Source organism: Notolepis coatsorum (assembly GCF_963971535.1).
Source record: "Notolepis coatsorum genome assembly, chromosome: 20".
In the NCBI taxonomy this organism is placed as follows: domain Eukaryota; kingdom Metazoa; phylum Chordata; class Actinopteri; order Aulopiformes; family Paralepididae; genus Notolepis; species Notolepis coatsorum.
In genome coordinates, this window is record NC_140184.1 from 27917717 (window position 1) to 27944912 (window position 27196).

A 27196-nucleotide genomic window follows, 5' to 3' on the forward strand; every position below is an offset into this window, starting at 1 on the left:
TTACTGAAATGACGCCACTGCTGAAGAGGCCGAGCTTGCGGAGGAGGGGGCGGGCAGAGTCGGCTGTCGGATTTTGTCTTGTCGATGATAAAACAAGATATAGGCAGCGTTGGTCATGATCTGTTCCTCTCTGGCATACGTCACCGTGCTGTCATCAAAGTAATACCACTGGCCATCATCCTTGTTCCGTGCACAGCTGGTATAATGTCCATCTCTAAGTCCTCCGTAGTGATTGGACACAGCAATGAGGTCATATCGGCTCGGAGGCTCCCTGTCGGTCAGGCTTTTCCCCAGCAGACACTCAGAGAAGTCGAGGTCCCTCAGTGGGAAGTCGACGATGCCGTCAAGCTTCTCTCTGGAGGAGAACCTCTTGAGATGGATGATGAGCACCTCAGGCAGAGACCACAGATCCAGCTTCTCAGTGGCCAGCTGAGGTTTCTTACACAGAGGACAATACCATGGGTTCTCCTCCTCCAGGGTCTTTACAGTAGTAAACAGCTGGATACACTCCTGCAGCTGAACCGTGGTGTGTTGCCGAGGAACCTCCATGCTGGAATATTTCACGCATTTGTCAGCTTCATTCTCGTTGTAGAACCTCTTCTTCATGTCAGGGTCCCAGTCTATGGCCACGTACGGCTGAGAGCTGAAGGAGAAGGCGCTCCCTCCTTCACCCGTCCCTCGCTCTGTGGTTCCGTTGGAGTTCACCGCCTGGATGGAGAAGAGACACCTCTTCCTTTTACCGCTGCACACCTTCCTCTTAGCCGGTTGCTCGTTGGCTAGCGGGCCAGGAGAACAGGCCTCTTCCTTCTTCTTCTCCTCCTCCTCGTCATTTTCGCAAGGCTGCCACTCTGCCCCCTTTAGGTCTATGAATGGTACTGCGCTAGAAATAGCGGTAGCGTTCCCGCTCGTGTTAACATCGTTAGCTGCAGCGGTGGAGTTACTGCTAGTGTTAGCAATGGTGTCCGTGCTGGTGCTAGCGGTGGCGCTAGTGGTGCAGATGGCAGAGGAGGAAGGGCTGTCTTCCATCCTCGTCACGTTATTGGCCTCCTGCTCGGCGTGCTCCAGTGAGGGCTGAGTTTTGGTGGGATCAGGGTGGGGCTTGGTTATAGCAGAGCCATCTGCTTGGCTGTCAGCCTGTCCGTCACCACAGCAGTTGTCTCTGTGGGAGGGGCCTGCTCTCTCCCCATCCTCTTCCCCCTCATCGTCACTGACACTGTTGGTCTGAGTCTTATACAGCTCCTCTTCCTCTTCCTCCACCTCATCCGAGGGCTCAGGGGGTCGTACGTAGCGTGCCAGTCTCTGTAGGAATATGGCATACAGAGCCTCTGTGTTACACAGGCTGCTGCGAGGTACAGCCATCAGCAGAGGGTGTCCGAACAGGGAGGTCACATAGAAACTGCTCCCAGAGCCATGGTCCCTGTGGTGAGAACGCTCCCGCAGGTAGAGAGCCAACACCACCTCCTCTCCATCCTCCTCCACACGACCTCCACTCAACTCATAGACAAAGATGTCATCTCTGTCCAGAATACAGCCGAGGGCCTCGTCAACGTGGTAGATCTTATGGAACCGATGGTTGAACACGTCTGCTACCACCATCTGGCCGGCTGGTACGTTGGTCATCACTGAGAGGGCAGAGCAGAGGTCAGATACCTCGCCTGCTTTAGGGACCACCACACGATACTGTAAAGGCATGGCGTTTGGGTCCAGAGAGATAAAGAAAACCTCCACGACTCTGTCCTTACTGACGGGGAGCGGAACACTCAGGTAAGAGAAGGGGTCGAAGGTCACAGAGCCCTTGTGGCACTCTGGGCAGACCAGCGTGGACTTAAAGAGGCCGTGGAATGTGTCGACGATCACCGAGTCGTTACGGCGACGATGGTTCCGCCATGCCTCCTCCGCCACTTCCTGGTCGGGACGTCCGTCTGCGTCCCGTTGTTCTATGTACTCTTTGTTCTTGACTCTGTTGAGGTCTTCCTGCAGTCCGTGCAGCAGGAAAGAGAGCAGCGCCTGGCAGTCATGCTGCTCGTAACCCGGGAACTGAGAGGCCAAGTGTCCCACCTTGGTCTTGAAGATGCGCGGCACCACAGAATAGTGTCTTCCAGACCACATCTGTTTAATAACATCAGCGTACGTCTCTGCTATCTCTCCCTTCACACCCAGAGGGTTGGTGACGTTCAACTCCTTCAGGTACAAGTTACGCAGGAAATACTCTGTCAGGGGAGGGGTGTTACTGAGACACTGTAGAGCTGAGTTCATGAAGCAGGTATTCCCCAGGTTGGTCAGACCACAGACACCCGGCACGCTGCGGTACGGGTCCTGCTCCTCCGCCGAGTTCCCCATGATCTGAGGTCTGGAACTGGGCCAGGTGCCGTCAGCGTTCCTCATCTCCGTGATCAATATCTTTCTAAACGGTAGGCGAGGCAATCTTGTTTGAGAAATGGTTTCAATCTATGTTGTTTAACAGTTGATCTGTTCAGTCTTGTTAAAAAAAAGTCCTGTTCAGATAACAGGACTAACTTCGTTGGAACGGAGCGCGAGCCAACGTTCGTTGATGAAGAAAAATTATGTCCACAGCCGCTCCAGTGTAAAACAAAGATATCCAAATGGTGTATTTCTCTTCCACAGCGAAGTCTTTCTTTACAGAAGTGGTCCTAAAGCTATTTTCCTAAATATTCATTGTGCACGTTCCGGACTGTTTTATGTTCCAGAAGTCTATTATGACATCATCACAAACATTCTAGAAGGTTCTAGGTTCCAGAATGCTCACAAATACGAAGGTTCAATGACTTTATCTAAATCCAATCAATATTAAACATTCATATAATACAATAACCGAAATATATATAGCTTTGGCTCTTATACCGGCCCCTAATTGTCCTTCCAATCTAGAAACAATTACCAACTACTAAAAACCCAAGGAGCCAAACCAAACACTATTTCAACTGAGAAGTGTCTCTGCTGCGGGATTACCAATACCTGGTGCCAGAGGTCACTAGTACGTGGCACACCGTAGGAGGGCGGTCTTTACCACCGCCTCATGCAGCTTCTTCTTCACAAAGATCTCGAGCTCTGCTTCCTACTGTATTTTCCCAGTCTCCAAAATCCCTGCCGACTCGACACATGAAAATTCCTCCACACTGGAAAGCCGTAAATCAACTTGCCGGCTCTTTCCACAGCAAAACGGTAGGCTTGGCACCTTGGTTGAGAAATGCAGGCTTCAGTCTATGTTGTTTAGTCTGTTCAGTTCTGTTCAGTCCTGTTTCAAGATACACTCTGCCTGTTCTTCTTCTTCTTCTTATTTGAATTTCCGGCAGAGTAGACGCATCGTGGCGTATTACTGCCCTCCGCAAATCTTTTTATGGGCTCTTCTTCTTCTCCTTCTTCTCCTTCTTCACCTTCTTTTTCTTCTTCTACTGGACCCCGTCATCAACTACATTGACCAAGAGAGAATTGTGGACTATATATAGATACACAAATGTTCTAGAATGTTCGGTTATGACATCATAAGGTGACATCACAAATGTTCCACAACGTTCGGTCATGACATCATACTGTGACATCACAAATGTTCTAGAATGTTCTATTATGACAAATAAGACGGTCCAATGACTTTATCTAAATCCAATCAATATTCCTAATGCCGTTTCAACGTAAGGTTATAAAAATAAACATATAAACATTCATATAATACAATAACCTAAATATATAGCTTTGGCTCCTACACCGGCCCCTCAAACTATAGCGCCTAGACTCTGGAATGCCCTTCCTCGTGGCCTAAGAGCTGTAGCGTCTGTTGACATTTAAAAAAATCAGCTAAAAACATTACTGTTTAAACAGGCCTTTGGGTAATGTTTGAGCTTCTCCTCCAGGTATAAAATATGTCTTTTGTTTTGTTTTGTTTCTCTGTGATGCATTGCGTTTTGTTCTGTCTCTTATCTCTTGAATGGTTCTTGCTTTTTATTTTATTTTATTTTATTTCTGCTGTATGTAAAGTACTTTGTGAGTTGTCTCTGTGAAAAGTGCTATATAAATAAACTTTACTTACTTACTTACTTACTTACTTACTTACTTACTTACTTACTTACTTACTTACTTACTTACTTACTTACTTACTTACTTACTTACTTACTTACTTACTTACTTACTTACTTACTTACTTACTTACTTACTTACTTACTTACTTACTTACTTACTTACTTCTAATCTAGAGACAATTACTAACAACAAAAAAACAAGGAGGTAAACCAAACACTATTTGAACTGATACAGATGCAGCACTGAAAATCCTGATCCCTTCTGCTGCTGTTCTGCTGCTCCTCTGCCACTTTAGAACTAGCACTCAGGTGCACACGCCCAATTTTCCAGGGCGTGGGACCAGGAAACTCCCTCCCCCCCCCTCTTACCCTGTAACGTGCCGAACAGCAACGTGACAGGAACCTTGAAGGACAGGAGGTTGTAACCCCTGCCCATCAAAAGGGGAGGAAGGATTACCAGTTCACCCCTTTACGACCCCACACCCATGATACGATGTAATGACAAAAAAGAGCATGACACAGTCATAGTCAGCTACATGAAGTGTCTAACAGCTTCACACAGCTCATGTGCTAACCTGCTATCTGATTTTTACTAAGGAAAAAACACAGAATAGAGAGGGCCCCCTTAAGAGCCCCGGTACCAGACTTACACATGTGCTTCTGTGGCCAACCTAACCCAGTTGTAGATCACAAGACACACACAACCCTTTATCACCACAAAAAATGGCAAATACACTCTACAGAGGAACGCCGTTTTTCATAATGAGAGAATACATAATTCTCGATTAGTATCGGCCACAGGCCTTGCTAAGCACACACGAAAAGTGACCAAACAATCTTTTCTTTAGGAAAATATAGTTTTTCAAGCGGTTTTAGCACAACCCCAGCAACCAAGCTAAGGGTTACATCATATCCAGTGTTGTGCTAGTTACTGAAAAATAGTAACTCAGTTACTTTACTAGTTACTTCATTTCAAAGTAACTTCGTTACTGTACTAGTTACTTACACCCAAAAGTAATGAGTTACTGTGAAAAGTAACTATTTAGTTATTTAAAAAAAAAAAAAAAAAAAATTGCTCAAGTCCCATGCCCCATATACTCAAAATCGGTTGATCAACTTGACAGTTTCCATTCACATCACCGAACTCTGCTAAGCAATGTGGTCTAGAGCGTTTCATTATATATTCCCTCCCCGCTGTATGTATATTTCTCTCCCACCCACCCACCCCCTCCTAATGTACAGTCCCCTCCCCATCATATGTATATACTCTGTCAGGATCTAGGGGTAACAGTACTGTATATTTGAATACCGCTTATGTCACAAATGTATCAGTACTAAATACCTATATGTCCCTATGCCATAAATGTCATGTATGTTGTGTATGTCATAAATGTCTATATGAATTGAAAATGGGGGACCCTGATGGAAACAAGACAAACGTCTTTCTCAGGTCTGCATCCCCTTAACAATTGTATGTATTGAGCCGTACTGTATTGTACCCATTCTGCAATCTGTTAAATAAAGTTTTCATTCATTCATTCATTCATTCATCCATTCATTAATTCATTCATAACCATCTTGCAGCGTTGTTATCAAAGCATTGCAACGTTAGAATAGTTAGGATATCAATTGTGCATGAAAGGACTATATTTATATTGTTTGATTAGTATTATGAGATTCCCTGGCAGATTTCGTACAGTCCAAATCCGTTGATCTTGAGTTTCAGTGAACACATTGCACTCACCGTCACCAGTCTGCGGTGGTCGAGATGTAACGTTAGTCCAGTTGACTCCAGCAGCCCTTCAAACATGTTCTTTATCTCGTTTCCATGTTGTATATTAATTATCTCTAAAGTAGTTGCTAAATGGTTTGTTAGTTCGTTATTATTACTGCGTTCTTATTATGTAGATTCATAGCGAGCGTCCTCTTGTTGTTTACTGTAGAGAGCGCCTATTTCTTTCAGAACGTCAGTGGCCAATCAGAAGTGCGAAAACAGAATGAGGCTACGGAAAGAAATAATAATAATAATAATACTTCGTTTTATATAGCGCCTTTCAGTCTACAGTAAACAAAACAAACGCAGGCGAAATAAGGACGCTCGCTATGAATCTACATAAAAAGAACGCAGTAACGAACTAACAAACCATTCAGTAACGTAAGTAGCGTTACTGAATTTCAAAAGTAATGCGTTAGAGTACTAGTTGCGGCAAAAAGTAACTTCGTTTCTGTAACGCGTTACTTTGTAACGCGTTAGTCCCAACACTGATCATATCCCACAACACAGTGACACAATATATTGTAAACAACATGTCTGAGAGGAGGGTGGGGAAGTCCCCAGGGAACCGGGGGGAACACCCCTCCTACCTTACCCTTAATACGGCCAGTTGAACAGGTAAACCTGTTAATATGTGAACACACTGTTCATTGTCATTACAGGCTGAGAAAATAATTCATTCTTCACTCATATGTCACTAAGCATAGCTTTATAGGTTAATTTAACCCCCTTAGTTGTGAGTACACGGTACATGAACATACATGATGTTTCTCAACACAACAAACCAGATCATTTTTACATTTGTAACAAACAACCCGATTTGCATGGAGAAGCTAATACCAGTGACAAGACAATTCACACACAACTCGCGTCGTATCCTAAATGTATTGCAGCAACACCCGTTTTGGAAAACATCGTTATTACCACACACCTGCTTATGAAGGTAAGCTGATAGGGGTGTGGCCAGACGAATGTTGGGATGTAAAGGTACATTGTGGAATTTTTTTATTCAGTGCGCGTGCACGAGTGAAGTATAGTGCAGTCGTGACGCTGAGCGAGATCCATTACGAAACAGAACCCTGAAACTAGACTGGAAAACATAATGTGAGCAGCTCATTAGTTCTGTCAGACAGAAATCCTGCTCCCCGCTGTCATCTGTACCCACTTGTAAGCAGGGCAATGCACAGGCCACAACAAACAAACAAACAAACAAAAGAGAGGCTGGAGCAGCATATCTGAGTGCACAGCGCCACGTCTGGGCTGCTTCACCTCACAGCATGCTGCCGGTGTACCGTGTTCAATGGGTTGACATGGCAGCGGCTCAGCTGCAGTTTCCGCTCGCTTCCATCTCTGCAAGTGGCTTTTTTTTAGGGTAAAGATGCGCCACGCGGTACCACAGTGAAAAACACTGCGGCACAGCTCTGCCCAGGGGTTTCAGTATAGAAAACTTGGCTATAGGATAGCAACTTTGTGCCCAATTGGTTGGAGATTTATTCCACAATAAATCTTTTCCACCCTGTAATTAAATGGAGACATGTCTATTGACTTTCATGAAGCTCATATCCACAGCATTGACAAGTTCCAACTCGCTTGTAATTATAACACTCAGACAGGCCCATGTTCAGTATCACGCTGCCGTAAACAAAACACACGTAAAAAGTGGATACGCACCATACACACATACACTGTCTCACACACACAGAGTTTGAGCCCGAGTTTGACTCTTGAGTGTGTAGAGGGCCAGCCTGAGTGTCAGGGAGAGAGCAAGTTCAAGACTATGTGTGTGAGCATCGTGTCTCTCTCTCTCTCTCTCTCTCTCTCTCTCTCTCTCTCTCTCTCTCTCTCTCTCGCTCCATCATGTGTCTGTGTTTGAGTGTGTGTGTGTGTGTTTCTATCTCTCTCTCTATCATGTGTCTGTATTTGAGTGTGTGTGTGTCTATCTCTCTATCATGTGTCTGTGTTTGAGTGTGTGTGTGTGTGTCTGTGTTTGAGTGTGTGTGTGTGTGTGTGTGTCTCTCTCTCTCTCTCTCTCTCTCTCTCTCTCTCTCTCTCTCTCTCTTCTCTCTTTATCATGTGTCTGTGTTTGCAGGGATTTATAGAAAGAGGGAGATAGAGAGATTATTATTTATGTTGCACAACCACTTATGCTGTGACTGGACATGGTTTGATGGCATGGATTTTGAAATGGAGGAAGAGAGAAGAGACAGGCCAGAGAAAATGACAGAAAGTGTCCAAAGTAGTGTTGTCACGATACTGGAATTTCGACTTCGATACGATACCTTGAAAAGTATCGATACTTCGATACCATTTCGATACAAAAAAAAAAAAAATAATAATAATAATAATAATATAAAACAAATTTAGGTTTTGTTGCTGGTTGATTCTCCTCAGCTTCTCTCTGGTACTATAAGAGAAGATAAATATAACACTTTTAAAACCCTTTGTTTATCTTTAGATCACACATTTAAAAATAACTGTTCATCTCACTTCAATAACTTTTATTGCAGATGCATAACATGGTATTTTCTCAAGCAGACAGATGTAAACACTGTAATCTGTGTTGCATGTACCTGACAAACTGAACTGTTTATTTAAAGATAACAAGAGAGAGAGAGAGAGAGAGAGAGAGAGAGAGAGAGAGATAGAGAGAGAGAGAGAGAGAGAGAGAGAGAGAGAGAGAGAGAGAGAGAGAGAGAGAGAGAGAGAGAGAGAGAGAGAGAGAGATCAGCTATGCTTGGAGCATTTAGTAACGTTACATTTTCAACAAGATTGCTGCTATTTAAACACTTCATGGAGACGGGGTAACGTTAACCTTATGTCAACTGTAGTATTGTATGACCTCGACATAACGTTTAAACGTTAACGTTACTCCATTTCCATGCAGTAATTATAAAGGTGGCCAGCTAAGCTAAGCTAACGGAGCTAACGGAGGAACGACTAGCAAACGTTAGCTAATAGCTGTAACGTTACTAACAACGAATCAGCTGTTGATATTATGCGCCATCAGTAGACAACGTATCATGTATTAAACTAGAGTTAATGGTTTAATGCTTCAGTCACAGTGACGTTGAAAGAGCAGCTGTCACGAACCTCTTTCATTTCTTTATGGAGATCCGCGTTGGCACTGCTCTGTAACACCGCTTGCAAATGGGCATCGTGGCATCTTTAGCTTGTCCTTCGTTGTTTACTTCAAACCCGAAGTACCTCCAAACAGCACTTCTGCTGTTTTCTTTATCCACAAGCACAAGTTGCGGAGGATCTGCATTTGCCATCTTCAGCTAAAATGTTTGTTTACAAACTGAAGACGGCTCTGTGAGGGGGAGGGCTGGAGGAGGCGGAGGGGCAAGTGTGCTCTGAACAGCGTGTCAACAACTTGCGGTAGAACACTCGCCAGCTGGTACCGATACTGCAGAAAGTATCGGTATTTCGGGAAATGAGTATCGAAACCGTTTTAAATATTCAGTATCGATATGTATCGATACTTCGATATTTTTGACAACACTAGTCCAAAGTGTGTGATCATTTCAAACTGAAACAAAGCAAAAACGCCAACTAGCCAACCACAATAGTACAATGTCATCTCAGCATTTAATAGGGCTGAATATACCTGCTGTAGTATATTCAATTGCTACTTACTGTACACCACCTAGGCCCTCATTTATCAACGTGGCGTACGCACAGATATGTGCGTAACCCGTGCGTATGATCATTTCTAAGCAAAGTGTGGGATTTATCAATTTGAACTTGTTCTTGACTTTGTGCGTATATTTAAGCACAGGTCGGACCATGCGTAGCTGGTGCCCGTTGGTAGAATATATTATTACAACAAGGAAATAAGCTTCTGTGCATTAGTTTCAACACTGGCATGTTCTGTATGAACCGTAATTCATTATAGTTCATTGTAAAACAGTAGTGTAATTATGGTCAAAACCCTATAAATAGCATTTGGAATAATAATAATAATTCAGAATGAATGCAGCATGGTTTATATAGCGTTATCGGAATATACAAGGTGTACTGACTGACTGCGCTCGTTATTATTTTGCGCACAGACCGCAGAAACACTGGAACGTTTTGATTATATTTAAAGGGCTTTACGTTAAACGAAACAAGTGGAATTTCGAAGCTGTAAGCAGAATACAAGTCATATGAACACCCACGATATAGTGTTCTTCCCCCTTCCGACTGTATAAGAAAGAATAAAAAACGCATTGCAATGAGACCAGGGTGTATGTGTATTACAAAACCCTTGCAATAATGTGTCTTAAATTAATGAAAAGCATACATGCTCTGGACACAGAGCATATATCGTGTGGGTGATATGACTTGTATTATGCTTACAGAATTCCACGTATTTAGTTTTACAATGTCAAAGCCTTTTAATATAAATCAAAACGTTCCCGTATTTCTGCAATTTATGCGCAAAATAATAAGGAGTTGAGGTAGATACACACTCAGAACGTATTACATGCTGGTATGCTGATAGAGTAAACTATTATATGAATATGAATATTATATGATATATATACACTGGTCCGTTGCATACACTGGTATGCGCAAGTTACTGTTGCATAATGTAGGCTATGGCTGCTATTATATGTAATTCATATAGGCTACCTAATAGTATATGATTTTTAGAGGCATCTATTTTGTTGTCGGTATTAGGCTAATACCGACAACAACAGGGGGGGACCCTGATGTAAACAAGACAAACGTCTTTCTCTGGTCTGCATCCCCTTAACAATTGTGTGTATTGAGCCTTACTGTATTGTACCCATTCTGCAATCTGTTAAATAAAGTTTTCATTCATTCATTCATTCAAAATAGATGCCTCTAAAAATCTTATTATAGCCAATCGAACACAACTAATAAAGGCATTCATATTACAGCACGGTTATAATGACACACACACGATGAATTGAAAATGGGGGACCCTGATGTAAACAAGACGAAAGTTTTTCTCTGGTCTGCATCCCCTTAACAATTGTATGTATTGAGCTGTACTGTACTGTACCCAGGGCCGGATTAACGACCGGGCCGACCGGGCCGCGGCCCGTGGGCCTCGAGTGATGAGGGGCCTCAAAATAAAAAAAAAATAATTTAAATGTATTTTTTATTTTTTATTTTTTTGGAGGCCCCTCGTCACTAGAGGCCCCACATTTATTTTAAATTTTTTTTTGAGGCCACTCGTCACTAGAGGCCTTTTGGAGGCCCCTTGTCACAAGAGGCCCCAAATTGTTTTAAATTTCTTTTTAACTTTTATTTTTTATTTTTTTGGAGGCCGCTCGTCACTCGAGGCCTTTTGGAGGCCCCTCGTCACTAGAGGCCCCAAATTATTATTATTTTTTTTTTTACTTTTATTTTATTTTCTTTTGGAGGCCCCTCGTCCCTAGAGGCCCCAAATATTTGTTTATTTTTTTTTTTACTTTTATTTTAAACATTTTTGGAGGCCCCTCGTCACTAGAGGCCCCACATTTTATTTAATTTTTTTCTTCTTATTTTGGAGATCGATGTCATACTGTGACACTGAATGATTGGCACTGACTGACGCTCTCTGATTGGCCACTGACATGTTTGCCCAATCGCGTGACGAGCTGTGTCTTTGCCCATTTCCTCGTCAAACAGCCTGCAAACTACCTGGCGTTCTATCGCCATGCTCTAAGACAAACTCTAACCTTAACCAACTTCGAAAGAGTGCCTAAGCTTAACCGTCGAAAGAACTTGCCGTCAGCCTGTCACGCTCTAAGACAAACTCTAACCTTAACCAACTTTGAAAGAGTGCCTAAGCTTAACCAGTGTAGAAACAGGCATTGGCCAATCAGAGAGCGTCTTGCCAGAAATGCGGCTAGGTTTAGAAATAACGCGACTAGGGGCCTCCACACTACACACTAGTACTAGTACTAAATACCTATATGTCCCTATGCCATAAATGTCATGTATGTTGTGTATGTCATAAATGTCTATATGAATTGAAAATGGGGGACCCTGATGTAAACAAGACAAACGTCTTTCTCAGGTCTGCATCCCCTGCCTTGTGTGTATTGAGCTGTACTGTATTGTACCCATTCTGCAATCTGTTAAATAAAGTTTTCATTCATTCATTCATTCATTCATTCATTCATTCATTCATTCATTCATTCATTCATTCATTCATTCATTCATTCATTTATTCATTCATTCATTCATTCATTCATTCATTCAGTAAAAAAAATAAAAGAGATACGAAAATTAGAAATATAGGCCTCTCTCTTATACATGCCTCCTCCTAATACAAGCCTGGTATCCACTACAGTTGAAACAAATACAAGCCGGGGTTACTATTAGAGGAATTACGGTATTCTATATATTTTTTAAAGTGACATATAAAAACGCCACTGTGCGTGCGTGCACGTGTGTGTGGGGGGGCCTCCACAAGAATCTGGCCCAGGGGCCTCTGAAGTCTTAATCTGGCCTTGACTGTACCCATTCTGCAATCTGTTAATAAACTTTTCAATCAATCAATCAAACCACCAACGCCAAACAGTGGTCAACGAACGGTCTTTATTAGTATTTTGAGCTGTCCAGGCAGAATTGCAGCAATGGTCTTAGGGAGCCGTTGATATCTGACATCACCGTTTACAAGTCAGCCTTTTATTTATCCCATAACACGCGTTGTGTCTTCTTGGTTCGGCAGCGCCTCAGTGAACAATCTCCCGTGAAGTTTCTCAGAGTTCCGCTCGGGTCAGTCCATTATTTCACATCCCATGGGGGGTGTTTCATCACTTTCATGACCATATATGGATAATCATGCACGAGCATTGACGGTAGAACAAAGAGGTATTTATCAACACGGAGGAGCGTAGGACCTGTGTACGCACGGTTGATAAATACCATTTTTTTTGTGCGTGCACACATTCTAAATTCTGTGCTTACGTATGAAAATAGAATACTTTCTAAGAAAATCTGATAAATGAGGGCCCTGGTATTTTGCTTTATGGGGTATTTTATGCACTATGAGGGAGGTAGGTGTGTGTGTGTGTGTGTGTGTGTGTGTGTGTGTGTGTGTGTGTGTGTGTGTGTGTGTGTGTGTGTGTGTGTGTGTGTGTGTGTGTGTGAGTGAGTGACAATATCTTAATAATAACATGATATGAAGCTCACTCCTTCACACATTTTATTAGATTTCAAACCTTTATTTCAACTCATAAGACACTGAGGTCGACATTACTTAGTAATACATCTGAGGGCAGAATGAAAGACCAAGTCCAGCGGTTTAAGAGTTGAAGCCATATCACCATAGTCCAAAAAAAGAAAACAGCTTTCTACTAATGCCGGGAAAGCTGGATCTATTTCTGTACAGGAAGACAATTTTCTGTCACAGCTTGGAAGCAAGAATTTAAATGTGTCATCGAGTCACAAGCCAAGATATTAAACTCAGTGAGGGCCCGCGTCCACCTAGCGCATATTTCTCCGTGAAACATGCTGGGAGTGCGCCGGCAGCGCTGGCATGCAGCGCATCTTGTAGATGACAGAAAGAAATCTACAGCCATGCCGCGGTTTTGCACATATTATAGCATATTTGAATAACTTTATTGTATATTAATTATATATATAGTTATTGCCTGACACCACAGTTCGCCCTTTGCTTTTTATTACCTTTTTAGTAGTGTATTCGTGTAGTTATTATTATTAGTTTTGTCGCGAATCTCAATGGTCTGTGGGAGACAGCCAGACAGGCAGGCAGCTCCGGTGTCAGGTTACAAACAGAGTGGTAGATGAATGGCTGTGATTGGTTGTCTGAAAATGAGCCCAGCGCATCGCTCTGAAAGTTGAGAAAGTTACAACTTTCGGCCGCACAAAAAAGCTGAGAAAAGAAGCCGACGGCAGCGCACTTCCTAGAGGCGGCCGCATGCGGCCGCTTGCGCTCCCTCCCCATTGGAATACATTGAAAACAGATGCGTGCGGTCAGAAATATGCGCCAAGTGGACGCGGGCCCTGACTCTCTCAATGTTAGAACCTCTTATGGTAGATATTACTGTATGTACTTCATCATAATCAAAATGTTTGGCTCTGGAGAACAGCATACCTTTTTGTTTTACTAGCATTGAGGACTCATTTAAGATTGATAAAAGCTTCCTGGAGAACATTAAAAGAAATCTGCAAGTTCTCAGTGGCCAACTGAACAGTGTCAGCAATACAGTACACAATAGTATCGTCTGCATACAAATGGACATGGCAGTAATTTGAATAAGAAACCATATAATTAATATAAATAGTCAAAAGGACAGGACCCAGCACGGAATCTTGTGGCACACCTTTATGTTCTGGACAATAATTCAGATAACTGAAATTAGCAGGACCCAATTTCACACACTGACGTCTAGGAGATCGATAATCCTTAACATAATCACATACAGTACACCACACTATCCATGCCAATACTAGATCACCTTTTTGACAGATCTATAAAGAGAGCAGCACATTCTTTCCTATTATCTAAAGCTGAAATTATGTCATTAGTAATCAATGTGGTGGCTGCAATTGTGCTGTGATTGGCTCTGAATCTTTTTTTTATTGAGTGATTTGAGAGAAAAAACTTGAGTTGATTGTTTATCTCAAGTTTGTTTGTCTCAAGAACTTTTGCCAAGGAAGTTAGCCTGGAAATATGATGATAGTTGTCCAAATGATCCATATCACCTTATTCTTTGTGCAGTGGAAATGCACCATTTAATTTTCTGTGGTTACTTTCTTGAGCCAAACTTAGCTAATTTAGGGACATTATAACCAACCTGGGGTAGAGATAATCTAAAACTGTGGACTTGGTGGTGATTAAGCCTATAGATTATTATATTTGGTTATGTACTTTACTACATACATGGACTTTGTGCTGGTGGGCTGTCTGTAGCCTAAGCTACTACAGGGGAAAACATGAATGACAATAATTATAGACTGCTCGATACCGCCGTCTAGCGTGATGAGGCAGGTATTGCACTTTTAGATTCTCATGAGGATTCCCCATGTTAACCCAGAGTCTGTATGCCTGTAATGAATAGAAATATCGAATAAAATAAATAACGATCAAATAACAAGTATACTCGTTGTTGGTGTTCAACGATTGCCGCCCAATAACGAGTATACTCGTCATTGGCAGTGAATGAGTTAATAGTTAAGGTTGCCATTGTAAGAGTAATATATTTCAGTATCCTACTGGTACAGCCAACAGAACATGATCATGCTTTTTCATAGCTTGTAAATCACCTATTAGTCGCCTGATGTTGGTTTGGTTGAGGAACAAGGTGTTTTTGTAACGTGGAATTGGTCAAGTCTGAGTACCACTGGTCTAGTATTTCAACTTGATGGCTGCATTAAAGAACAGCAGCAATGGTTATGTGTGGAGTGAAATCTCATAACTTTACATAATGGTCATTTGAAGTGAAATTTGACATGGAAATAACCAACCAAACCCTAACACAAACATTTCTTATTCTTTCAATTTCAAAGGCCCAATTATGGCAGTATTGTTGACGGACGTCAGGTTATGCAGAATACCATCTCTGGTTGGAGGTAACAGAACAAGGTCTGTATGCTGTAGATCAGGTATTTTACCTCTGTGTGTGTGTGCTAGTGCCGGTTCCTGAATATATAAATTAAACAAAGTAGGACTTAAACTAGAGCCCTGCTTCACGTCTCGACCTTGGCAAGTATTCTGTTCTCTGTTTATTTATTTTCACTGCACATTTATTCTGCATGTACATACGATCATGCGCCTTACCACCTATTCCACTCTGAAGGATTTTCTAAATTAGTCCTTCGTGCCAAATTGAATCAAATCTTTTTTTTCCTTTTTTTTTTATCAATGAAATAAGCAAATCATTTTCCCCTCCTTTTTTGGTGGACATGTTTATTGTGCACGGTGTACAGTAAGTGATCAGAGGTACGTAATCTGTGCCACTTTGCTTTCTCTATTAGCACACCAGACACCACCACACCTACCAATCAGGACACATGCACATTAAACACACATGTGCGCAGACAGACATGCGTACACACACACACAGAGACGCACACACACACACACAGAGACGCGCACACACACACACACACACACACACACACACACACACACACACACACACACACACACACACACACACACACACACACACACACACACACACACACACACACACACACACACACACACACACACACACACACACACACACACACACACACACACACACACACACACACACACACACACACACACACACACACACACACACCCTACCCCATAGGAGGCCCATCAGCTAGAGGTGTTTTATTGTGTTTTCCCCATCTAATCTAATCCATCTGGTAACTGTAAAGGCTATTACTGGCAGGAGAGTGGAGGGGCTTGGAGATAATTTACAAGTCTGTGCATTAGGCATGGTTAAATAAACCAGGTCTTCACTGCATGCTGAGTAAATGGTTGCCCCAGGCTAAAGATGGCTTAGGAAACAGGAGGAATGACTCAGGGTCAGAGAGGCTACTGTCACAGGCCCCACCTTCACCCTAGCAACCCTAACAATAACACAAGCCCAAGTGGACCTAAGTACTGAATTCCAACGCAGAGAAAGAGAGAGAGAAAGAGAGAGAGAGAGTGAGAGAGTTTGGAGACAGTTAATACTTAATAGAATCTGCAAATGTAGTCCAGACGTTTTGATACAGTAATTTCCTATTAAGCTCATAATTTGCTCTACTTGTCAAGTCCATTCATTTACCCCTGCCAGTGTTATTACAATTTGAACCTTATCATATGACCACATTTAATAGACCGGAAAATTAACTCTCCAAGTAAGATACCGTTTTAATCCACAGTTCTAGGGGTAGAACTGTATCTGGTATTTAAATGAATAACACTGGGAGTGACAGCAATTCTAACGAAGTCAACACAGTTATCCCTCTCTCCCCAGTTTCAGAGAATGAGAGACAACGAAGCTGAATGGGAGAGAAAATTATTGACAGAGTATGATGGAAGGAATAATAATAAGAAGATGGAGAAAAAGACAAATAAAAACCACCACTTCAAATCCAAAGCTGTGAACATTGCAGCCTTAAGGGATAGTTGTGACTTTTTAAGCCCTAGCTCTATTTCTTACTTACCAATGATGTTGTAAATCTTTAGAGTCCCCTCTCTCTCTCTCAGCACAAGCCTCATACTAGCTTCAGATACTTAGCCAAAAACCAATGCAAAGTCAATGGGGTCACACACACGCACGCACGCACGCACGCACGCACGCACGCACGCACGCACGCACGCACGCACGCACGCACGCACGCACGCACGCACGCACGCACGCACGCACGCACGCACGCACGCACGCACGCACGCACGCACGCACACACACACACACACACACACACACACACACACACACACACACACACACACACACACACACACACACACACACACACACACACACACACACACACACACACACACACACACACACACACACACACACACACACACACACACACACACACACACACACACACACACACACACACAAGCAGCATAGTAAACACCATTAAACACATACAACTGTAACATAAGAAAATGTAAAGAAATGGGTTGAGGTAGCGCCATTAAAAATACATTACATAAAAGGAGGTCCGTAAAAGACGAGTGTGTTTAGAGTCGACTCTCCTGTGGTGAAATGGACAGATGTTTGAACAGCTTTTCTAATCTGATAAAATCCCTCCAATAAGCGCAGCATTTCAAATGGTTAGACGTAGCAGCACAGCCAGGGCCAACCAAACCCGTTTACCCAGGAGGCGGTAAAAGTAAGGAATCAAGGACATGAATAGGAATGATTTCCTTTCCATGTGTTTACACACAACGGAGAGTAGACAGATCTTTTATTGAGGCAGTAGGAGAGACGAACGGTGGAGGAAACACACAAGAGAAGGTTGTAGGCAGGGCCGCCTGGGAGAAATGCGAGGCCCTGTGCAAGATTTAAACGCGAGAGAGAGAGAGAGAGAGAGAGAGAGAGAGAGAGAGAGAGAGAGAGAGAGAGAGAGAGAGAGAGAGAGAGAGAGAGAGAGATAGAGAGAGAGACACACATTGGAAAGAAACAACCCAAAACCAGAGCAAATTGAAATGCTATTTGGCCCTAAACAGAGAGTACACAGTGGCAGAATACCTGAGCACTGTGACTGACCCAATACTAAGAAGATCCTTGACTAGGTACAGACTCAGCGAGCACAGCCTAGCCATCGAGAAAGGCCGCCATAGGCAGACCTGGCTCCCAAGCGAAGACAGACTCACTGCACACAAGATGAGGTGGAAACCGAGCTCCACTTCTTAACAACCTGCCCACTATACCAAGACATATACTTCCCACAAATTGCAAACACCCAAAGACACTTTGAAAACATGGACAATAACTCAAAACTCCCATACCTACTGGGAGAAATACAAGAATGTGAAATAAAGCCCATTTGAATTGAAGAGAGAGAGATAGATAGAGCATGTCTGTGTGTGTTAGAAAGAGAGAGATAGAGAGAGAGCATGTCTGTTTGTGTGTGTGTGTTAGAGAGAGAGCATGTATATGTGTGTTAGAAAGAGAGAGAAATATAGAGAGAGAGAGCATGTCATTTTGTGTGTTAGAGAGAGATATAGAGCATGTCTGTGTGTGTTAGAAAGAGAGAGAGAGAGAGCATGTGTGTTTGTGTGTTAGAGAGAGAGAGCATGTCTGTGTGTGTGTGTGTTAGAGAGAGAGCATGTATGAGAGAGATAAGCAAGACAGCTAAGATGAGCCCCTAAAGCAGCGGTTCTCAACAGGGGAGAGCTGCCAGGGGTGCCGCGAGATGCCTGGGAATGTTCTTTAAAAATATAGAATGACAACAGTCTTATTTTGAAAATCCTGTAGCGGGTCTCATTTCTGCCCAAGCGCAGCTCCAGCTATAATAACTAGGCTCCGACAGCTAGCAACATTCAGTTCATTATGATACTCTTATTTTGAAAATCCTCATATCCGCTCTACAGCACACAGCCAATAAGGATGCATCTCCACACAGCAGTACTAGTAGCGTCTCAGGCAGCAGCAGTAGCGTCTGGAACAGTGAACAGAGCAAGGATAGTGTTTTCGCGACCCAAAACAAATCCTGCTGTTTTATCCCGCAACGGGTCAAATGCATATAACATGCTTTGCAATCCTTGCCATTCCTTTATGACCACGTCGTGTTTAAGACCGGAATTAACGACCCGTTAGCATAAGCTAACAACAAGCTAAAGCCCTGTTCAGAGCGACAGAGAACAGCAGAGTGGGGAGCGACTGGGAAGGAGGACTGGGGAGGAGGGGGGGGGGGGGGCATTCTCCCTCTGTGTGTGTGCGTGATCATCATGCAACATAAAACAATTGCAGGAACGGTTTGGGAGAGGAAGGGGTTGCGTGTTCCAAAAAAATTACTTAAAGTTTAAAGCTCAATATATCAAAACGTGGCACTTTATAGTGAACAGGAGGTCTATTTGTATTAATGTCTGGAAGAGCTAATTTTTTTTTTTTAATGTTTGTAATGTAATTCCTTACACGTAACGTGTCAGGCTGTGTGACGTCAACTGCATGAAAATGACAGCCAAACATGGCACTGCAACTAAATAACACAAATACAATAGGCACATTTGTGACTGTTACAAATATAACACATTTTATACTTGTGCTACAATATTTTGGCCTGTGCTACAAAACTATCAACCTCTGTAGCACCAGTGCTATGTGCAAAAAAAGTTAACGTACAGCCCTGCAACTATTTAACTAAACAAATAGTCTATCTAGTGCTTCATGTGTATACAATAATTGCCTAATCTAATAACATCGATCACACATTTCGTTAAGTTATTATAGAAACTTCACCAACTTAACGTCTGCGGCAGGCGTCATTACTTTTACCAACAGATTTTCCAACGCATTTTCAGAGCAGTCCTATGTCCCTTATCAAGGAAATGCAAAGCGGCTATCGCAATCGTCGTTGTGATAATAATCACTAAATGCATTCAGTGCTGGATCTAATCAAATGGATTTATCGAGACACGTTATGGAAAGTTCAAGACTGGACCACACAGCTTCTGAAAAGTGCTAATTACACGCTTCCGACGGCGATGGTCTACTCGCAGAACAAGTGAGTGTATCAGCCGCTGTGTTATGATTATTATGATACAAAATGTAAATTAATGAATGAATGAAAACTGTATTTAACAGATAAACAGTAAAAGGCACTCTGCAGGGATGTGATGTCATAATCAATCGTCACCTCACTAGAATAATATTTCCAACGTGAACCGCAAAGCTGAATTTTCACACAAAATGGACACGTTTTTAACTCGTCCATCGAAACAGGTTACAGTTACCAATACCAATTCAGTACCTTCCAGTACCAATTCGACCGCTGAGATTGCCCCAGTCAAACAGTGCAGCTGCAATGTTGTGTTCTCATGCTAAACCAGACTGGTATCATGTTGTGTGATCCTTTTCTGTATTTAAAAAAAAAAATACATGATTTTCTGTTTGAGAAATGGTCACACTATTGCTATATTTATTTATACATTTAGACCTGAAACGCCTGCTAATAATGCATTATATAGCCTGCATATACACACAAATGTGTTTCCCGGTTTCAATGGGTTAAATAAACGTTATTTTGAAAGCAAGCACTTTTGTCATCATTGTAACAAAAAAGACAGGACCGGAAAAGTCTTTATCGTATGTAGGGGTGCCCTGGAATATTTTATTGGACACAGGGGTGCCTTGGCAGCAGAAAGGTTGAGAACCCCTGCCCTAAAGGATATTCAACTTTTAATAGAAGAACAAAACAGAAGGAAAAGATAACTTCACAAAGGCAACATGAATATACATAGATCCAAAAGGACAAAGATCAACACTTAAATCCAAAGAGAAGAGGGTCTATACCAGAGAAAACAAAGTAGCAAGGAGCCAACGGCCGACATCAGCTAAATAGGCTAACTGCAAATAGAGTAGCCAGGTACTGACACCAGGTACACACCGTTAGCTACAACAGCTAGCCGGCCCGTTTGGCTCAATATAACATTAGCTACGTTAGCTAGCCGGCCCGTTTGGCTCAATATAACGTTAGCTACGTTAGGTAGCCGGCCCGCTTGGCTCAATATAACATTAGCTACAACAGCTAGCCGGCCCGTTTGGCTCAATATAACGTTAGCTACGTTAGCTAGCCGGCCCGCTTGGCTCAATATAACATTAGCTACAACAGCTAGCCGGCCCGTTTGGCTCAATATAACGTTAGCTACGTTAGCTAGCCGGCCCGCTTGGCTCAATATAACATTAGCTACAACAGCTAGCCGGCACGTTTGGTTCAATATAACGTTAGCTACGTTAGCTAGCCGGCCCGCTTTGGCTCAATATAACATTAGCTACAACAGTTAGCCGGCCCGTTTGGCTCAATATAACGTTAGCTACGTTAGCTAGCCGGCCCGCTTGGCTCAACATAACGTTAGCCAACATAACGTTAGCCTTAGCCACGATAGCTAGCCGGCCCGAGAGAGAGAGAGAGATATATCCATGGCGGGAATAGAATAGAGTGCATTAAAAACTCACCAAACGTCCAAGAGGATGGAGACAACCGCGTGGAGTTGACGAAGTTCATCTGCCGAACGACCGTCCTCTTCATCTTGGCATAACAATGCTGCACGCGCTCTCTCTAGGTTAGCTAACGCTAGTTAGCCTTTAGCTAAGCTAGCTACTAGCCGACATGGCTATCCCGACTGAACCACACGTTAGCACTCGATATTATAACGTAGCTAAAGCTAACTAGCTGTCCCTGCCTTTAGCTAAGCCGACATGGCTAGCCTGACTGAACTGTCTAACATGCAACAACTTTCATCTTCAGTCCATCTGCCGAACGACCGTCCTCTTCGTCTTGGCTGGCATAAGCATAACCTCCAATGCTGCACGCGCGAAATAGTCAAACGCAGCTGACGCACGCCGGCCGACTGTACACATGTAACCCCTCCCTTCGTTGAAACCAATAGTATGTCTGCTGCAGAGCCCCAGAGCTCCAATAGTGAGTATGTCTGCTGCAGAGCCGCAGAGCCAGGAACAAGTCAGACACATTCTACAAATGTGTCTAATGTGAAATATATAAGCATATAAGCAAAACTAGATTTTAGGTCTGTGATGAAAAAGGGCCTCGCGGGAAGGGGGGCCTCACAAATTTTTTTTTTTTAAATAATAGAAAATAATAAATAAAATAATAAATAAAGAAATAAAATATATTTTTTTTTTTTTGTGCGAGGCCCCCCTTCCCGCGAGGCCCTGTGCGACCGCACTGCTTGCACACCCCCTGAGGCGGCCCTGGTTGTAGGGGGGGATTTGACCCAGGCCATGCAGCAGGGGGTATGTGTTGTTGTAGTGGGGGGGGGGGGGGGGTATGTATGGTTATATTGGGGGGGGTATGTGTGATTGTAGTGGGGGGGTATGTGTTGTTGTAGTGGGGGGGTATATGTGGTTGTAGTGGGGGGGGTATGTGTGGTTGTAGTGTCGGGGGGGGTATGGGTGGTTGTAGTGGGGGGGTATGTGTTGTTGTAGTGGGGGGGGGGGGGTATGTGTGGTTGTAGTGGGGGGAGGGGTATGTGTGGTTGTAGTGTGGGGGGGGGTATGTGTGGTTGTAGTGTGGGGCGGGGGTATGTGTTGTTGTAGTGGGGAGGTATGTGTGGTTGTAGTGGGGGGGGTATGTGTGGTTGCAGAGGTGCAGAGGGGTCTTCTTACCACCACAGTCCTCTCATGGTATGACTGTTTAACACTGCAGGTCCTGTATGAACTGCATGTTAATTTCATTGGTTGTGAATTTACTCGCCACGTCTCCGGTCAGTGTGTGAGCAAGTAGTTAATTATGATGAAATGACCCAGGCTCTGAATGAATGAATGATCTGGTCTGTAACCAAACACTGCTTCATGGTTTACCCCGTTTTATTACCCCATATCAACCCCATTTATCCTCCCTACTAAACTCCTGACTGGCATGGGCTACACACGCATGCACGCACACGCACGCATGCACACACACACACACACACACACACACACACACACACACACACACACACACACACACACACACACACACACACACACACACACACACACACACACACACACACACACACACACACACACACACACACACACACACACACATTATACACACTCCAATTATTTCTTCAACACATTTCCTATTGCCCTCTGCCCTTTCCCTCCATGCCAATAAAATGGCAGGACCAGCAGAACCATAAAATCTGACTTAATCAGAGGCAAAAAATTTATATATATATATATATATATATATATATATATATATATAGGGCAGCAAGAATAATTGTATCAACAGTAGCCTATAGGAAGTGCACAAATAGAGTAGATTTAGATATCTAGAAACCTCTTCTCATTTGTCAAGTACAAAAATTACTTAAACAAATAAGTTATAAAATAGTAAGTAATTTTTATTGAACTTATCAACCTTATTTCAGAATATTTTAAGGGAAATGATCAGTGCACTGGTTTCAATAACATTTAATAACATTTTAATAAAACAAGAAACTTATTCGGAGATCATTTCTCATGTGAATATTGGGTCTCATTCCCGAACGAATTTACGACCAAAAATGTCCTCTTAGGCGATTTGTGCCCATTTAAGACATATTAAATTCTACTTCTATTATTATTATCTATACTATTCTACTTGGGAAACTGCACCATTATGGCATAAGGGGTCTGGCTCTCAACTGGTTCAGTAGTTATTTACATGGTAGGCAACAGTACGTCGATATAAAAAATCACAAATCAATAAAAATGGACATCAAATATGGGGTCCCCCAGGGGTAAATTCTAGGGCCTTTACTATTTATTCTTTATATAAATGACTTTGTCAACTCATCTGAACTTCTGCACAAAGTAATATTTGCTAATGACACTAATTTTGTTTCTGTCACATAAAAATCCACTCGAGCTACAAGATCTACTCAACACAGAACTACAAAAAGTGGACACCTGGTTTAAATGCAACAAATTATCACTTAATCTCAGCAAAACAAACTTTATTATCTTCCATTCAAATTGAATGCACACATCACACTGTACAAGCAAAACTGTACATTGGAATATTGACAAAACCATACTTGGTCATTTACTGTACATTGGAGGGGGTTGATATAGCTATAAACCTGCATTCCTTCGATATCATTAATCAATTAAACTTATATTGAAATACACTATATAGCCTATACACCAACACTGAAATGACAGTGGATAAATAAATAAATAAGAACTAAAGCTAATCGCATGGAAATAGACTGCATTAATATTCCAGCGACTTCGGGTTATTGAGAAGCGTTATATAAATTAAATGAATTATTATTATTATTATAACAATTAAGTCTTGTGTGCGCCAGTATGGCCTACGTGTCTAATGAACAGTATAGGCTTAATATATTCTAGTTACTTGTTTCATTAGGATTTAGTAGATACTATGCTCTGCCTCTGCCCTATGTACAGTATAAGTACAGACTGTACCTATACTGTACATAGGGCAGAGCATATAGTATCTACTAAATCCTAATGCAACAAGTCATTAATGGAATAATAAGCCTATACTGCGTTCATTCATTACGGCGTAGGCATTCATGGAATAATAAGCCTATACTGCGTTCATTCATTACGCCGTAGGCTACAGTATACTGCGTGCACGCGTGTGTGTGTGTGTGGCAGGTGTACCACGAGCTGTATATGATGACAATACATTAATCTAATCTCATTTTGATGGGTCGCGCAAGACTCGCAAGGCACTTCCGCATCCATTTCCACACAGCTGCGTCATTACTTTGCCTTATAAGGGGCTCTGGAGGCGTTGTTTTGTATGCAAATGACCTGAACGGGAACGCGCTTTCGAGTTTAAGACAGAATGCCATTCTCCAAGCAGATATCAGATCATATCACAGGTGCGACTGTTTCAGCCCCTTAAGACATATTACCAGCACGTTCGGGACTCAGAATGAACTTGTCATTGATTCTGTCTCAGTCGGTTCCAAGATAAGTCTTCCAAGAGAACTCTTTGAAAAATGTTGGAGAATGAGACCCAATGTTCATCAAAGTGTTGAGTGCTACACTGCCCTGTCAAGGCTAACTTACTCGAAAAAAGTCAAAATTGAGTTATGAGTGAAATTGAACTTGTCAATAAATGTTTATCTTGTGACCAAGTTTCAGATGTTAATGTCGCTCAGTTTTGGAGATATGGGGTTTTAAAAACTGCAGTAACTACAAAATCACACTCAAAACCCAGGCAGACCGCAGTAACTTCCAAACAGTGAAACTGAGAAAAATGGCTTTAAAGTTTTTTGACTTGCCATCCAAAATGTGTTATAGGTAGATAGATGATACTACCCAGATTTAACATGTATTAATGAAGTAAACTTTAGGCATACAAAAATATGACTAAATTAACCCCAAAAATTCAGATACTGCACTCTGCTGCACGATTTCCTTAAATAATTATACAGGTAATGTACAGGCAAAGTGCAGTAACTTCAAAATGTTACGATTCGGCATGAAGAAGGACCCAATATGCGGTTAGAAGTACAAAGGAGACGGTGGTTACTCTTCTCAACGGTGTTCTTTAATATAGAACTCAAGGCAAGAGCAAGGCAGGAAATATATATCATACAAAACAAAAGGGCACAGCGGCGCTGGCGCTAACTATAAACACGGACTGAGATACGAAAACAAAGATGACAAAAACAGAATACTAAATCACTTACTGACTCTAAATACAACAGCAGGGCAAGGTAGACGACAGCAAGGTACAACGAACGGGTAACACGGAGGTATGACGCCACAACAGGAAGTGGGAACAGGACAACCTAATATACTCAACCTAATTAACAATGATTACCAACGATCAACAGCTGGGGGAAGACACACTAGAACTGATACAATACAAAATACAATACAACCATCAAAGAACACACACAGGCTAAATACCAAAACACAGAATAAGAATACTAACACAGAACAACCCTAAACAGACAACATTTGTAATAAGGACACTAATTGCCACATTAGGACGTTATTCATTTGAACCAACATGTTCAGGGCTGAGTGCATTGTCTGCAGGTGGCCTCTGGTGGCTCCCTGCCTGGGACATTCTCTCTCCCAGGCATGAGTTGATCTTGGAGCGTTACAGTATCTCCCCCCGAACAGGGGGCTACCAGACCCCCGAAAACATCGTCCGGGCACGGGCGACGCAGGAGGCCGGGACCCTGGAAAAAAACCAGGGCGAGGACCCGGAGAACTGGGGCCGGGAGTCCGAGGAAAGAACCCAGGAGGGGCATAGCAGTCAGGGGGGAGGAAAATGGGCGCAGATGCCCGGAGAGGGGGGGCGGGGACGGGAACAGAGGCCCGGAGAAAAGGGGCGGGGATGGGAACAGAGGCCCGGAGAGGGGGGGTGGGGAAGGGAACAGAGGCCCGGAGAGGGGAGGCGGGGAGAGAAACAGGGGCCCGGAGAGGGGGGGTGGAGAGAGAAACAAGATCCAGGAGCCTGGAGCCAGGAACCGAGGGTAAGGACCCCGGAGCAGGATCCCGGATGGGAGACCCTCCAGCCGCCGGACTAGGGACCGGATCTGGAGAACTGGAGCGGCGGTGCGGCGGCGACAACCCCCAGAGCAGGATCCAACGCAGCCCACGTCGAAGACCACGTCGAAGACCACGGCGAAGACCATGGCGAGGACCAGGACGCCGACCACGATGCAGAGCTGGACCAGACGGGGAGCCGGGAGCCGGCACAGCAGCCGGACCAGGTGTAGAGGCCGGGCAGGGCGTGGAGACCGGACCGATCTCAACGTCGAGGCGTGGCGTAGGCTCCGGGGATGAGGAGCCTGGACCCAGTGTAGTAGCCGTACCAGGCGTAGAGGCCGGGCAGGGCGTGGAGACCGGACCGGTCTCGGCGGCGAGGCGTGGCGTAGGCTCCGGGGATGAGGAGCCTGGACCCAGTGTAGTAGCCGTACCAGGCGTAGAGGCTGGACAGGACGTGGAAGCCGGAGGAGCGGTGACATCCAGGACCACGCCGATCGGAACCAGGATGGCACCGACGACCGGATCAGCCGTGGAGGCTCTGCCAGCGGCACTAGCCCCGCCCGCCCTCCGAGCCTTGCCAGAACTCGGAGGCCTGCGAGCCGCGGGGGCTAGGCCGATCGTGGGCCCTGAGCTAGCTGTAGGAGCTAGGCTAGCTGTAGGGGTTAGGCTAGCTTTAGAAGCCCGGCCAGCCTGAGGACCCACGCTAAAAGTGAGTTGAATGCTAGTCGGTTGGACCTGACTAGCTGCAGAAACAGGAGGCAGATCAG

General features: G+C 43.5%; 1 protein-coding gene across 1 annotated transcript; it reads right to left on the minus strand.

The window, feature by feature from the left end:
* On the minus strand, nt 1–26575 carry LOC311246849 (ubiquitin carboxyl-terminal hydrolase 11-like; the record flags this gene model as incomplete). Its single annotated transcript, XM_084337092.1, has 2 exons — nt 1–2404; nt 26472–26575. 2 exons carry the CDS (start codon nt 26573–26575, stop codon nt 1–3), a joined length of 2508 nt encoding a protein of 835 aa, XP_084193218.1.
* Between the last annotated feature and the right edge of the window lie 621 nt (nt 26576–27196).